Genomic DNA, 17,291 nt, shown 5'->3' on the forward strand with positions numbered 1-17,291 from the left:
CATGTGGGCAACTCCAAAAATGTATGGAGGAAGGTGCTCTGGTCAAATGAGACTAAAATGTAACTTTTTGGCCACCAAGGAAAACGCTATGTCTGGCGCTTACCCAACACATTCCATCACCCCAAGAACACCTTCCCCACAGTGAAACATGGTGGTGGCAGCATCATGCTGTGCGGATGTTTTTCAGCAGCAGGGACTGGGAAACTGATTCGAGTCGAGGGAAAGATGGATGGTGCTAAATACAGGGATATTCTTGAGCAAAACCTGATTCAGTCTGCCTGTGATTTGAGATTGGGACGGATGTTCACCTTCCAGCAGGACAATGACCTGAAGCATACTGCTAAAGCAACATTTGAGTGGTTTAAGGGGAAACATTTAAATGTGTTGGAATGGCCTAGTCAAAGCCCAGATCTCAATCCAATTGGGACTATGTGGTCAGACTTGAAAATTGCTGTTCACAAGCGGAAACCATCCAACATGAAGGAGCTGGAGCAGTTTTGCCTTGAGGAATGGGCAAAAATCCCAGGGGCAAGATGTGGCAAGCTCATAGAGACTTATCCAAAGCGACTTGCAGCTGTAATTGCCACAAAAGGTGGCTAAACAAAGTACTGACTTTAGGGGGGTGAATAGTTATGCACGCTGACGTTTTCTGTTTGATTCACAATATAAAAAAAAACATAACTTCACAGTTGTAGGCGTGTTCTGTGAATGAAATGATGCACAACTTCAAACAATCAATTTTAATTCCAGGTTATGAGGAGACCAAACTCGAAAAATGATTGTATGTAATTGTCTGTTTTTTATTTTTTATTTTGAGTGATTGTCGCTGGGTCATTATGATGCGTATGTCTGCATCATGGATGCCAGTATGCGTTGTTACTTAGCAACTACTCTGTTTATCCACTTAAAAATGGTTACCATGAATTTTATGATGATATGTTATAGTAAGCCTTAATATATACACGAGTATTAGCGCCGGATAGAAAACCCAGCTTCAATCACTATTTGTTTTGTTTTGTTTGATAATAATGTATGTTTGATTTGTATTTTATTGATTTTCTTTAGAATAGTGGCGCCGCGTCACTTCCGGTTACTGGGAACCTTGTTGTCTTCCCCGGAACTTGGTTGTGGTCACATTGGTTCCGCCCGCCGGCGTCCAGCATGGCGATGAGCGGCTGCTGTGTCCGGACTTTGTGTCTGTGGGGAGCGGGTTCCTTGTGTGCCAGGTGACACGGTTATTTGGTGAGTCTCAGTGCTCATGTGTTTTCTATTTTGCTAATGATCTTTGGGTATATTTGCTGTTGGTTGGTAAGGGCATTTTACAGCAGTCCCCTGAGGAAGGAGGATCCGAAACAGCTGTTGGGGCCTCTGATTGTCGGGGTTCAGAGCATGACTCCCCCTATGCACATCGATACCTGATGCTAAGTACCACTTTGTCTTACCAGTGTTATATGATGGCTTTTCACCCTGCTATGGGACATTAAAATTTATTCTTTTTTCAAACGGTGTGCTGGCTGGATTCCACTTCCGTTTAGGTAGTGGTTAATACCTGTTACGTTTTTTTCTGCCTTGCACCCATATGGCATTCTAACTGACGTTCTGTGTGCGGTTCGTTTTCATTGATATATATATATATATACATACATACATACATACACACACACACAATATATATATATATATATATATATATATATTATATACACATCTACATGCATATACATGCACACGTCTACTAATTGGAGCTTTGTATATTGTTAACACAAAAAGAAACCTATTTTTTAATTTCCAAGTCCAACATCACAAGCAATTTTTTAAGGTTTTGTGAGGCTGTGTAAAGTGTGGTTATGTATATGATACAGCCAATTGGATACTTCAGGCTATCAGCTCTGTATCCCCATGGAGGTTCACCAGATCAATTTCTAATAATCTGCTTGCAAATGCTATGAAGCTGAAATTCTAGGACATAACGTATTCAATCAGATTGCCTCTTTGTGCATTATGATAATAACACGTGTTTAGAAGTACAGAAAGTATATGCAGTGTCACGTCTCAGTCACCTTTGCTGTCTGTATCACTCTCGCTGGCACTGGGTACAGGGCTGATCATTGGGGTGTTTCTGTCTCCATCTTGTTGTCCCTCTTTTTGTCGGGTTTTGGCATTCTCAATCCCCTTCACTCTCCGTGCGTGTCTGTTCCCTTTATAATGCGCCTCAGCTTGATTCTGCAAGAAAACATTGGTTTTATTAACCATATTAATAGGTAACTGAAGAGCCACTCAGAGATACCTGACTAAGAACCACAATGGGCCTGCAACGTGGCTGGGTGTTATGTTAGGACAGATCTTCCGATGCTATGTGCCGTGCTGTGTAACTGTATGCTGCCCAACTGTCACCCAATGCGAGATCATGTATGGCTCCGTCTGTGACAGGACCATTTGGTCACAGCAGGAGTGAGGAATGGGAAGCTGTATTATTTAAAGCCTAAACTCTCGCTATAGAAATCTACACTCACCAGTAAAAATGCTGCTGGTTAATTTTGTGCCGCTCTCAGGGCCTGATTCAGACCCGGTCGCAAGCGCTGAGCGCTCGCAACCGGGTCGATGGTGGCCCACAGTGCATCCGCGAGACCCGGCTAGCGACGGGCAATTCGTCACTCCGGGTCTCGCACCAAAGGTGGCGAGCTGTCGATTTTGAGTGACAGCTCTCCCCCTTTGGTGGGCGGGCCGTGGGGTGGCTGCCCAAACGGAGGTGTTCCCGAGGGAACGCTTGCCGTTTGGGGGCGGCCCCACTGAAATCACGAGTGATGTCAGTGGAGAGCTTCCGTCTCTGTTAGAGCCGAAAGCTCTCTGGGGCTTGCGATGAATGAGACCCTACCACAAGGGTCTCATCGCGACCATCATCCTGGCCGCTCGCAATAGCTGTGGATGGTCATCCACAGCTATGCGAGCGGCCAAGAGGCCGCTCCAAAAAAAAAAAGCCCGGCACTGATTCAGAGCGAGCGCTCTGTCAGAGCGAGCTGCTCTGAATCAGGCCCTCAGTCCACAAGGACCAATAAATGGCCATTTTAATAACATATGCAATATTATACAGCATGGACGCCCTCCAACCATTACTGCATTGCACAGCAAGCCCTTCATATGCATATTATATGGAGATAAATGAGGCACATTAAAGTAATTGGATAAAATATATATATTTATATAGCAGAATGAATTCATTATTTTTTTCCCACCCCAGAATGCACATTAAAGAGTTCATATCCATCAGTTGCTCCAGTTAAAATAAATACACTAAGGGGCCTATTCATCAACACTAAAATAACGTTTTTAAGGACATTTTCCTTAAATAACGTTATTTTGGTATGCATGTAGCCACTTAGCACAGGAGATATCACAGATATCTCCTTGCTAAGTTCCCCTGCGTTAAGTTCCACACTCCCCATACATTAGTACATTAGTATGGGGATGTGGAAATTATGGTATTCATCAAATTCCGAAAATTATCAATTCTCGGAATTTGATGCAGTTACTATTCGCCACTGTGAGGTGGCGAATAGCAGGTGAAACTTACCTGTATCCGCGTGTGCAGGTCCCCCGACGAGTCCCTCCGGCGCTCTGCTCCGTCCTCAGGCTCCGGAGGCTGGTCGGACATGTGTGCTCCCCAGCAGAGCACAAGAAAGTTTAGTAAAAAAAAAAGTTTTTGTTTTTTTTTCTAATCTGTCATGTGGTCTGCTGGGAAACCACATGACAGACCAGCAGGACGGAGCCGGAGGCTGCTGCGCGGACAGGTAAGTCGGGGGGGGGGGGGGAAGGTGAGCGGAGGGGGGTGGAGGGCGTCAGGGGGGGCTACGAAACTTAACGCATCTGTAGGCAGTGCTGCGCATGCGCTGGTTTTACAGATGTAACAGCGCATGCGCGGCACTGTTTCCAGATGCGATAAGGTAGTGTAGGCAGGGAAAAGTATCTATTTCCCGAAAAGCTGTCATCGCAAAAATGACAGCTTTTCGGAATAGATACTTATGGAGAGGTGGAATGATGAATTCCACCTATAATTAGCTAGAACTCCATGAGAGTTCTAAAGCGAATTATCTCCAGAGATTTTTTACGTTTAATGAATAGGCCCCTTGGCCTGATACGTAGAGTGGTACGCATCTTTGTGGCGCATCTGAAATGATACGCCTTGAAAAGCTTTCATTCAAGTCTGCATAGTTCCCAATTCCTGCCGACATGCCATCTAAATTTTGCTAGCAACAGAACACCCCATTACATACCAGTTCCACCCCTTCACTCCATACTTTCCTACCCTCCCGATTTGGTCGGGAGCCTCCCGAAAATCGGGTGCCGCTCCCGACCTCCCAGGATGGCAGGCAAGTCTCCCGGCTGCCGCGGATCCCTCCTTTCCCACCACAATAACTTGTAAAAATCACGGCAGCGAAGGGGGACGGTGACGCGATTTGCGTCATTTTGGCACCGCCCCCTGCATCACACTGCCTGTAATATCGGCAGTGTGTAGTGGGGGCGGGGCCAAAATGACGCGCTCACGTGGCTCCGCCCCCGTCCCACCCGCAAAAACTTGTCATCTGGCCGGCCCCGCCCCCGTTTTCTGGCCACGCCCCCCCAGTAATGCCGATCTGGCTGCTCCCTCCCGGAAGGGGCAGCCAGATAGTCGGCATGTATGCTTCACTCGCAAGTGGGGATGTGGCTAAAATGCATATGACTCTGCAACAACGGTTCCGGAGATATACATCAATGGTACAATGTAGCGGTTCCCACCATAGACTTCAATGGAGATTTCTCTCCATTGAAGTCTATGGGGGAGACAGGCAGACCGCACACAGCCAATCAGCGAGCTGCTCGGACGGAGATGCCCGCTGATTGGCTGGCGGCTCCTTCAATGACGGGGCACACGTGTGTCCTGGTCATTCGCGCTGAGTAAAGGAATGTGGAAACACATACCTTTACTCGGTCCAGCTTGGATTCGGGAGCACCCGTTTTTTTGTTTTAACCCCATGGATGCCTACTTCGAGAAGAGGACGTGAGCTACGCATAGGTGAGGTGAGTATGGATATTTTATAGGTACCCCTATGGATTACTTCGGATACTAGGTAAGTATGTGTGATAGTGAGTGTGAGTGTGCATGTATGTTATAATAAAATTTTACTTTCACTTTTACTTTATATGGTGTTTTTTTTCGTACTGCTTTGGTTGTGGAATTACAAGCACCAGCGGGCCCGTAATGCCCCGCATGCTGGTATTTGTGGTTCTCCAAATACCAGCATGTGGGAGAGGCTTGCTGGTATGTGTAGTTCCACAACTAAAGACAATATTTAACCAATTATTTTACACTACACACTAGCACTATCAACCCGGCACCCACTGCCCTAGGGTGCCGGGGATAGCCCCGGGCTATCAGCCTAGGACAGGGGTGCCCTGGAGAGGGGTACCCTTTATTGGAGGGGTCCCAACTCTCCAGGAATCCCTGCGGTCAGGGCTGATGCTGCGGCTGAGGGGCCTGGTGAAAGGGCACCCTTGGCTTTGGCATCAGTGCCCCGCTAGAAAGGGTCTGGAGCTGGTTTTAAATATAGGGATGATCTCACGCCAATTTTTTTCTCCCTATATTTAAAACCAGGTCTAGCCCTGCTGCCTGGTGCTGGTTCTTAAATTACTGTGGAACCCTACACATTTTGTTCCCTGAAATTTTAAGAACCAGGACTGGCTGGCAAGTCCAGGACTGATTAGTCTTTTGGGGGGGGACCTCACTTCATTTTTTTAAATAATATTTAACCCTTTTTTACAAGTCTTAACACACAAGCAGCAAGCACATATCTCACTGATATGTGCAGGCTGCTAGCTCGGGAGAGATTTGCAGAGAGAAAACACTACAATCTCGGGTGAGTATCTCCTGCAAAACGAGATACTTGGGAGAGATATTTCGTTCTGCTTCACCATCGGCAAACTTGTTTAGCCTCAAATCACCTGTTGGTAAATTTGGAATAAAAAAGTGATTCAATTACCCGAATTTTAGCGAGTTCCAGCGAGATGAATCACTTTGCAAATCGGGACCATCTCGAATCTTAGTAAATTTACCCAATACCCTGCTGACTCTCACTCTCAATTATTCTCAATACCAGCTTACTGTACCTGACTCATACTCAGGCTTGCCTACCCTCCCAAATATCGGGTGCCGCTCCCTACCCCTCAGAAAGGCAGGCAAGCCTCCTGGCTGCCGCCTGCCCCCCCAGACTACTAATAGAAACCGCAGCGGAAGGGGGGGGATGATGAGATTTGCGCTCAATCGCGTCATCGTGACCCTATCCCACTTCACAATGCCTTTCATTTCAGCATTGTGAAGAGGGAGCGGGGCTACAATAATGCAATCGTGCGGTCACGCCTCCAGGCCCCGCCCCCAATAGTGAGTGGTTCCCTGGCCACGCCCCCCCACTGTATGCAGGCATTTAGCTCCCTCCCGGAAGGAGGGAGGGAGTTGAATGTCGGCAAGTATGCTCATACTCTGCTGTCTCCCACTCTCAATCATTCTCAATACCAGCTTACTGTACCTGACTCATACTCTGCTGTCACCCACTCTCAATCATTCTCAAGACCAGCTTACTGTAATTTTGTCGTGGCACTAGGGGTTTGTTGATTTAGGTTGGGACCCCTTGGGTTAGCTGTATGTGCTGGAGTGTGAATGAAGCTAGATGGCTTAATTATGCTATTTCTCACACACGCCACTATTTGTACCTGAGGACTGATGCTGCAGAGTGATTAGTAGAGCAGGCATTGAAAACAGGTGCAGGCTAGCAGGATAGTTATTGGCTGTAGCAGCAAGTAGGACTGCACTTATACTGGAACTGGATGCCGGCTGCAAGAGACACTGTAAGAAGAACTGTGTGCTGTTGCACTAATGGAGCAGGCTGCAGTGACGGAGCCGTAACTAGACTTTTTGGTGCCCTGTGCCAGAGAAAGCATTGACGCCCCCCCCCTCCATATTTTAAATAGAGACATAAGATAGTGCACCTGAAAAATAGCGATGGCTTTTGTGGGGAAGGGCCAGGGAAGAGATAGTGGAGGCCAGGAGATGCTGGGGATAAAAGAAGAGGAAGCTACAAGTAAGAATGGTAATAAACCTTAAAATTGACAGGCCCACACAGCGCCTGGTGCCTTGCGGTGCCCTGTGCCGTGGCATTGGTCGCACTAACCTAGTTACGGCCCTGTGCAGTGATATATGCTGTTAAGCAATACTGAAGCAGGTTTTCTGGATAGCAATGGAGCTGAATTTATGGTACTTGTGTACTTTATGGACTCATTGCAGAGAGAACCCACGTGTCCTACACTCATTATTATTATCAATCATGGTAGTGTCTAAATCCCCTTCATGGAAAGGACCATGACATTATCAGCCAGTGTCCAGCGTCATTCCCACTGTCCAGCGTCATTCCCTACCATCCAAGTGGGCATAGAGGGGGAATATAACCTTGTGGCGAGCATAGCGAGCCCGAAGCATGACGAGCGCAGCGAGCACGCGAGAGGACAACTTTCTTCTTTAGGTGGGGACAACTTTCGGTCCTTGTATACGTAAAGTACACAAGTACCATTTAAAACATTCCTTGGGGTCTCTCTGCAATGAGTCCGTAAAGTACACAAGCACCAAATTTATTTTTCTCTACCGTTTTTTACCCCTGGTTTTCCTGGTAAAATTTTGGCCTTAAAATGATGAGGTAAGTACATAACAGCAGAGCTAACAAAACTAACTACATAAAACAAAAATTCTAACCTGAAAATTATGTTTATCAGACCAAGAACACCGGGAAAAAAGTCCCAAACGTGGAAACATTGCTTCAAACCAGGAAATAAATCTCAAAAGTGGAAACACTGTTGCTGTCAGCAAGTTCTGGTTTAAACATGGCACTCTGAGTGCTGATATACTGGGTGAGACGCAGGGGCGTATCTACAATGGGTGCAGGGTGTGCGGGGCACACGGGCCCCTAGGTCCAGGGGGGCCCCACACTGCACACCCTGCACCCATAGTATTACTTACCTCTCCGGAGTCCCAAGTCAGCGCGGTGGTCCAGCGCTGTAAAAAAACCCTGGGAAATGGCCTCCGTGGCCATTTTCCCGTCGTTTGCGCATGTGCAGTACAGTGAAAATGGCCGCCGCGGCCATTTTCCGGTTGACCTGCGCATACTCTATAGACTCTGGGCGCACTTTAGTGCCCAGAGTCTATAACTCCGGTGCTGGCTGCGCACAGCTCAGTGCACTGCTGGCCGCCGGACAGAGAGGAGGGGGCCCATGTCGGAGACTGCACACAGGCCCCTTCCTCTCTAGAAACGCCCCTGGTGAGATGTTATAAGAGCCCTGGGAACTGGTTAGACAGAATGGATGAATGATCATGTGATACAGTCAAAGATGGCGGTGCCTATGATGCAGAGCAGGAACTGCCAGCAGTTGAATGCCAGCCACGTTTACAGATAAGTGACCACAGTTGTCAGGGATGCCGCTGGCTGCAGGCAGGGACACAGATGGCAGTAAGGTGACACCGCCAAACCTGGTAACCCTGATAGTGACAACCTGACTCATGCTCTGCTGTCTCCCAGGGAATGAATATGGAGGAAAAGGTAATAGTTAGGCAAGAAAATCTACAGTAGAGGGTCGGAAAGATAAAACTTTATGGGGGAGATATACTAAGCTCTGAAAAGTGACACATTGGAAAGTGATAAACTACCAGCCATTCAGCTCTTGACAGTTAGGAGCTGATTGGTTGGTAGTTTATCACTCTCCATTTTATCACTTTCCAGAGCTTAGTACATCTGCTCCCATATGAAATATTTGATCATGGTGTGGGGCAGTTAAGAAATATAATGTAATGAACACTTGCAGGAGATATGTAGTTGTGTGGAGACTATAATGGTATATAGAATGATTGAATGTGGGAGACAGCAGTGCTTGTGTCAGGTACAATAAGTTGGTTTAGAGAATGAATCAGAGTAGGGAGTATATTTACTAAAGTTTATAGAATGGAGATGTTGCCCATAGCAACCACTCAGATTCTAGCTATTATCTTCTAGATGGTGCTAGATAAATGATAGAAGCTTGGTTGCTATGGGCAACACCTCCACCTACAGAATCTGTAATATATAGAGCGTTGTGTAAGAACAGTGATACCAGCACAGTAAGGACACCACAAAATCTTGTTCTGTTTTATATCCAGTCTACGATGACAACTAGGAATGTTTCCCTCAAGACTTATGAGCACAATTACTGGCTATACTAGGTCAAATCTGCTGGGAGTTTGAAAACAACTTTTGTGTAAGACGGGGAACTTGGGAAACACACCACCGTCCTTATTTTAGCTAATGCTTTCCTGTTATTTACTGTACTGTTTAGATGTATCAAAATGCACTGGATGGTTCAGAAATGAACAAGGCCCCACGTCAACATGTCACCATGCTCTTGGGTTCCTTGTGGCTTCACAATACATTTTTTTTATTCATCCCTGGCTGTTACAGCAGAGGCCAGTTGAATAATAATATCTCCTACTCCTAATTCGCTGAGGAAGAATCTACAATCTGCAAGAGCAGCTGAATCATCTGAGAAGCACTCCATAAATGTAACGATAAACTGATAAGCAAAGGGTAGGATACCCGTGCAAATAGGCCTCTCTCCGAGCCTGAGAAAGCCAGCTGACAAAAAAGTTAGGCTTGAAATAAAATAAAATAAATATATATACACACACACACAACTAAGGAACAATATATAAACTATTTTTATCCGCTCTGACCTCTGACTGTACTCCCCCACATTCTGTAGAGTCAGCAGAGAGGCATGTGAACTGTTTATGAAGCTCTGTACACATCCTATACACAAGCAATTAAACGCATGTAATTGTACAGAAAAATACACATAGTGAAGGGCTCATGAACCCTTTATTCCTTACTCCAAAAGCAGCTCAGATACAAACAGACGTTGCTGGCTGTAGTGAAAGGTGTTGAGTGAGCTCGCAGTCTGGGCCAGGATCAGATCGTATGTCATTTCTGGCTTCTTACCCATCCCTCCAGCAGGGCTCAGAGAGCTGCATTCCTACAGAACTCTCTCATTCACTACACTGCTGATAACATGGATCTGTGGCACCAGAGTATCGTACATTTCATATTGCTTTATGTTCTAGACTTTGAAAAATACTAGCAAAAAGAGACTGATGGTTTTTGAATTGCTTATTGTTATTACTGTGTACTTACAGCTTTTTTTTTATAAATTAACAGTATCACACATTTACAGTGCACTTCAACTGTATTCAAAGTCTGTTAAATATGTGATTTGTAAACAAAGGGATTACATTGCATATTTACTTAGTAACCACTTTACTGCCATAGTCACATGAGATACTACAGGAGAGGACTGCTAGACGCTCCCACAGGGTGATGCTAGACAGCTAAATAGTGTTAAATACGTTATTAAATACATATTAATAATATAATAAATTCATTCAAAAGTGACAATTTATAATAAAGTTTTGCCAGATGAGCGCTTAAAAAGAAAGTTCACCATAATTTTCTTTATTTTTATAAGAGGCTGCACCCTCCTCCCCCCCAAGTTAAGATCCTTTATAATATAGCAGTATGTGTGAAGTAGTCATGTTTCTTGCTGCTACCAAGACCTGTTCCAGCATTTCCAATTCTCATTCCCAGCATCCTCTTTTCCTGCTGTCTGCGACCAGTGTCAACTGTTCCTGCTGACTGTCAGCGCCCAGCCTTTACAGGGAGCATAAGGCCGGAAGAAGTTCTGCTGGCGGGCACAACAGGCATCTCTCATAAGATGTACTAAGCTCTGAAAAGTGATAAAGTGGAGAGTGATAAACAACCAGCCACTCAGCTCCCAACTGTCATGTTACAGGCTGTGTTTGAAAAATGACAGTTGGGAGCTGATTGGCTGGTGGTTTATCACTCTCCAGTTTATCACTTTTCAGAGCTTAGTACATCTGGCCCATAAAGTTGTATTTTAGAGGGATTTTTTAATGTATTTTTAAATAACAGGATTAGAGTGTTTTCTTTATTTAAAATAAAATGGGGTAGACCCTGGCTTCTACATGGCGGGTAGCAGCAATACTACTTTATCCATGATAGAAAATAGATGAACGCCACCTACTGGCTAAGTAATGATCAGGAAATAAGATAATATTGCTTCAATGCTTGCATGACCAGAGACTGAAAGCCCAATAAATTAACAAAATCACAAAGATAAAAAATAATACCTGGAACGTAAAGAACATGAAATATAGAATAAACAAAATTGCGAATGGGGAAATAAAAAATATAGAAGGCTGTGGGTACAAGAAGCAAAAAGGAGCAGGGAAAGCAGACGAGAGCAGAAGGAGAGAGCAGTTTTTCCCTTTTGGCTGCCAATGAGTCGGCATACGCTTTATATCTCCCCACGCTGCCTCAGTTCAGTGTTTAGATAACTGGGGATTAACAGGAAGTCGCCTCCGAAACATTCTTGGCTGGACACATGCACAACACAGCAGCCGTCTCTTAGGGCAGAGGGGAATCTGTCAACCACCTCACTGCCAGGCCGGATGCGTAGAGCCACAATTCCAACCAGCAGAGAGGGAGAACAGGCAGAAATGTAGCCATCCACTTTTTAATCAAAATGATAATTATACTTCATAAGTTCCATATGAAAAATCTGTTTACTCCCAACCACTGCAATTAAATTGTGGGTTGAGTCCCAAATAGTAATTGTAATGAAGAGAAGATCTGGTGCTTTAAATGAAGAGAGACCAACCCCATTACCACCATATAATATATGGTTGCATCATGGGAGAAGATAAAAGCTTAATTGAAGATAATATGCATCCCCTCTGTAAATGATAATAATGTCTAGCACATTACATGGTCTACAGAGTTATGTTCACTGTACTATCCCATATCACTGCTGTCCAAACAGTTCCTCGCGTGCACATGTACATGGCTGGATCCTATTAACAGGGGCTATATTTTTGACATGTCACTATATTTGCTGAAATCCACTTCTGTCTATGCTTCTTCCTCATCTGTACAGATAATCCCACTTACTGTATTTAAGCATAATAACACATGGCTTCAAGTATATACTTTTCTTATAGGAACATATATGTGAACCGTAAAGAAAACATGCAATTTGTGCTTTGCAGGGATTTCCCAAACCCATATTTGTAGCAAATGGCCAAATATATATTTTATATTAAGAGCCAGTGATGTGATTAAGCACAAGATAAAATATTAATCAGGCACTAGTGAAGTGATATATTAGTGGTGCAGTGATATAATAGTGGTGCAGCCTGCAAAGTAGCCTCCTCTATTGGAAATATTGCAAAGAGTAAAATGGCATAGGTGCAACAAAAAATCCTCTATGTGCTTAGACTTGTACAAGTGCACCTAGATTTTAGACAAAACGCATAGGTGTACATGGTATGTGTAAAGCAGCAACCACATCCCGGTCAAAACCCCTGCAATCACTACATCGTGCAGCCTCTCTTCAGTCAACGAATACCCAATGGAGATTGAAGGCCAGGCTTGATGACATTACACCCAGCCAAAAAACAGTGAGTGTGCAATGACATAATTGAAGTTTTGAACCCATTGTTGCACTATGGACAGTCAGCATGCAGTAAGTAAATACCATCTTCCCTCTTTCAATATTTCCTCACTTCCACTTCCTCCACCAGAGTGTGCGTTTTAAAAAATTCTGTAAGTGTACCTTGGGGGGACTGGGTACGGGCCTGTGCAAAAAAACACTATAGAGGATCTAGTGTAAGGTCCACCTTAACTTATGTTCTTATAGAGGGTATTTGCTATAACAGTACAGAAAGAAAAGCTAATACCGAGACATGACACAATTATATAATGAACATTAGAAACAGGAGCAATATCAGTAATATCAGTAATAAGAAAGAAATGTGTGTCTAAACAAGAATAAAAAATGAGAATAAGTTATAATGAGTTCCTATGGATGGTTGAGTAGAGATGAATAAAATTTTGGAAACTGTCCTGCAAAATTAGTGTCTAATGGTGCATACACACGATATCTTTGTCTGATCGTCCTGCTTGTGCCGGATGATCAATATCGATCATCCAGCACACCACCAACCCCCAAACTACTATAATGATCGCGGGTCCATATAGTAACCTGGTCGATATCGACCAGGTTGGACTGCATGCACGGGCGATGGTCATTATCGACCATCCATGACTGCGCATCGTCCGTAGTTTAGAAGTTGGAAGAGGCCAAAAAACAGACAATATGAACGATATAACGATAAACGATATCGTTCATATCGTCCTACAAAGTCTGACAATGTGTATGCATCTTGTGCATCTTAATTCCACATGCAGGTAAAAATCTTGTACATTTTAAAGGCAGAATTTGGCTTTAATATATGCGTGTCTGTGACTGTGCTTAAGGGTTCCCTGCACTACCGGGTAGGAAATTAACTGTTATGGAAAATAAATTGTGTGTAACCTATTACACCATGTGTGGTAATGTTTCCATCTCTCCAAATGTATCGTGAAACGTTTATGGCACACTATCATTCGAATGTCGAAACCACCACTGAATATGAATTGAGACCATCTTCTGATATCGAAGGGAAGTGTTTTTATTTATTTTACCATATTTTGTACCTTTTTGACATCTAAGGGATGCAATTTTATTTATATACACTGTTTTCACCCATGTTTCCCAGTATTACACAGGTTAGCGCCTTTACCCTGGTCAAATACTTATTGCCATAGTGTGTAATATTTGTTAACGTTTATTTACACAGTGCAAGTCAAATTACACAAATTAAACTGTACAAGAATATCTAATCATCGACATTAATCCCTACCTCACTGGAGGTTACAGTCTAAATTCCATACCCCACCGGAGCATGTTTTTGGTCTGTGGAAGGAAGCCACATGTTTCCCACGGGTTCTACGCAACAGCGGTGCAGTTGCGATTAAGATGCACAGATTCAGAGACGTATTGGAAATGTAATAGATGATCCTGGGTGGTGTCTATTCACAACGCACAAAAATGGTCTGTCTTATGGACTTGTTACGGGAGTGTCGCTGGCGTGTCGCTGAAGTGGTTGCATTTACATATGCCTAATTGCTCATATTGTAGATCATACTCAGATGGAAAATCTGCACCTACCATAGGACTGGTGCAAGTTGCGACTGATGGTGGCATACCAAGTGGTATCACAGCATCCGAAACCCTCAAAGTGGGCGTCTCAATCCTTGCACATTCAGACGCACGTCTGTACACTAGGGGAAAGGCTAATGCCAGTATTAGCATATAGTCGCAGACACCACTAGGGCAAAAGACACTAAAACGGTCGCAACAGCGTATCACTTACAATCAGCCCCACACCCACCCAGATGGGGCCCTGGTCAGATTAAACCCATAACCCCAGCACTGTATGGCAGCAATGCTAACCATTCATAGTGAACAGGCTGTACTGTCATGAATATTGTGTGTATGTAATGGGTACATTTTAACTGCGGTTAACTGTGGTTACAAACACTAGTAACAGCAAGTCTAATGGGTCCAGCTCTTTTAATTCCCCAATAAATTACCAGACAATTTTGCCCTCAGCTAGGGAGATTGGCAAGTCAGTGAGAAGCAATTCATTACATTATTTATGCGTGACAAAATCATTTAGCTCTTACTTTGACGGCTTTCCATAGTTACTTGAGCAAAATGTCACCCAATATAATTGTGGAACATAACACTAATCGTGATAACAGGGATATGCACAGGATTGTTCTTTGTAAGAAAATTACAGTGTGCAGCGAGACTCAGCAGCTAATTTACTTTAGTGTGAAATGGAGAGTTAATGTGGGAGGTAATTAAAACAAGTTTTACAGTGATCAAGCAGCAGCAGCACACAAACAGGGGCTGTATATATAAATAGAAAAGCCTCATTATTTTGTTAAGTACAAGGGAACTGCGAATGAAGATAATTTTAGCTATGGGACAATAAAAAATACAAGAGAACTTGAATACATGCTGTTTTCCTTACAGTGATCTCTGCATGACCCTGGAATCTCTGTGTTAGCATTGTAAGCCCACAGGTCAAGTTCTAAACATGTTTTTAAGAGTTCATGCACTTCACCCAAGTGGAACAAATTATTTATTTTTTAGCTAAATAACCATAAACCATGACACTTATAGGATTTATCATCACAAACACACTAAACATATTTGTAGGACTTTGACACCTTCATGTATATTAATATAGATTTAAAAATAAAACAAATTGTAGTAAATATGGTTTTGATTTATTTTAAAATTACAAGATGTGTTTATCACCACCAGGTTATGTAATTCTATCACACACTGGACATGATTGTTTACGTACATAGCCGATGTTTGTGGGTCTGCGCATGTACAGAAGGAGTCCTGCGTGTTAGCACGCAGTGCCCCCAAGCCGCAGCATGATTGACATTCTGTGGCCATTTGGGGCAGGGAGGGCGCCAGGCAGGGGCTGATTGGGCCACCGGGACAGTTCCTGATGGCTGGGCGAGCTCACACTGCCAGTTGGTAGATGCGTTTCTGGGATTTGCGTTCCATTGTGAAACGCAAACTGGAAGCTGTCATGTGCTCTGGGCTGGGCACTTCCGGGTGCAGGTAACTAGGAGCAGAGGCGTAGCGGCACCCCGATGGGCAGTGGCGATGGCCAGGATCAGCCGTCACCACCTATGACCTAGTGAAGCCTGTGACTTCTGTGGTGCAGCAGACCTGCCCACTCTAAACACCGCAATGCTGGACTCCTTCCTTCTGCTGACGGGTACTGCTGATTGGCCATCCTCACCAGCTCTTCCTGCTGCCGTCCGGCTGGACTCCCTTGCGGTAGAACACCTGCTGCCCTCGCGGCTGTTCACCCCTCTCTCAAGCATATCTAGGGACTGGCATTATCTGGAGGCTGTACCTCCTGTAACTGTGTAGTTGCCTTGGGATTCACTTGTTGGATCTGGCCCAACTGACCCCATCCTTTACCAGCACTATTTGTGTGAACTCCTTGCAGAGACGCAGTATCTCAACTGGGGACAGCTGGGTTCTCACATATTCCCCTGCTCTCTTCCTCAGTATCGGCCACTGCACTTACTAACATTCAGCAGCTACCTGGGTCTCATATGCACTCCCAGCCCCAGGCACATGTACACTACCCACCCACACCCTCCCCTGGCCCCTTAGAAGTAAACTACCCCCTGGCTTCCTAGACACAAACTCCCCACCCTACCCCCAGCCCCCTATACAGTACTTCCCAGACTAGGGGCATATACTATCCATCCAACCACCCTCCCCTTCCCCCCAGCCCCAGGGACATATAATGCCCGCCCTACCACCACCAGCCCAGGGACATACACTTCCATCATTACTCCCCCTCCCCAGCCGCGGGGACATACCCTAACGGTCCTATTTTTTCCTGTGGGGGACAATGTGTTTGTTTGTTTTTCCTGTGGGGGGCCAATGTGTTGTATTTTTTCCTGTCAGGGGCCAATGTGTTTTGTTTTTTTCCTATCGGGGGCCAATGTGTTTTATCTGAATCAGGCCCACAGTCTGCCCACACACACACTTTTCTTGAAGAATTCGATCATTTCTTTAACTAACTGTTAAAATCCAGAGTGTGTTTGGATGACTTGCAATTAATTCAATGCAATTGAGATCTACTATGCATGCTTAACCGTTTCATCTCATGGACAACCAATAGGGAAAGAACTAACATAGGGCCTGATTCAGACCCACTCGCGAGTGGCTGTCCGCTCGCAAGTGGGTCGATGGTGTGCACTGAGCATGCGCACGACGGAGGGAGCTCCGTCATGCGCATGCGCGAGACGCGACGAGCGAAGGACTTTCCTTCGCTCGTTGTGTCTGATCAAAGGGGGCGTGCTGTCGATGTTGATTGACAGCACGCCCCCTTTGGTGGGCGTGCCGGGGGTGTGCCTCCCGGAAGGGGGCGTTCCCAAGGGAACGCCTACCGTCAGAAGCCGGCCCATTGACATCACTAGTGATGTCAGTGGGAGTGATTTTGGCTCTGATAGAAACTCAACCGCAGGCTCCGGCTCGCAGTGGCGATGGTCGCGACCATCGCGACCATCAACCTGCACGCACGTATAGGCTGTGGGTGGTGACCCACAGCTATACGAGCGTCCAGGAGGATGCTCCATTTTTATGGAGGACGGCCCTCATTCAGAGCGAGCGCTCTGCTCAGAGCGTCCGGCTCTGAATGAGGGCCTTAATTCACTGGCATGCGCAACCTTAAAAGCTCA

The 17,291-nt window shown here is 45.1% G+C and overlaps 1 protein-coding gene across 7 annotated transcripts in view; it reads right to left on the minus strand.

Annotated features, from left to right (window-relative positions):
- The window catches only part of ZNF385A (zinc finger protein 385A), a 358,128-nt gene that overhangs the window by 43,936 nt on the left and 296,901 nt on the right, over positions 1–17,291 (minus strand). For all 7 annotated transcript variants that reach the window (XM_088469211.1, XM_088469210.1, XM_088469215.1 and 4 more), the window contains one exon: positions 2,061–2,223. In XM_088469211.1, coding sequence (XP_088325337.1) covers positions 2,061–2,223 — 163 coding nt within the window. The remainder of the gene's footprint in view (positions 1–2,060; positions 2,224–17,291) is intronic.

The sequence above is a fragment of the Taudactylus pleione genome, unplaced genomic scaffold, assembly GCF_031769625.1.
Source record: "Taudactylus pleione unplaced genomic scaffold, aTauple2 ptg000089l, whole genome shotgun sequence".
Classification (NCBI taxonomy): domain Eukaryota; kingdom Metazoa; phylum Chordata; class Amphibia; order Anura; family Myobatrachidae; genus Taudactylus; species Taudactylus pleione.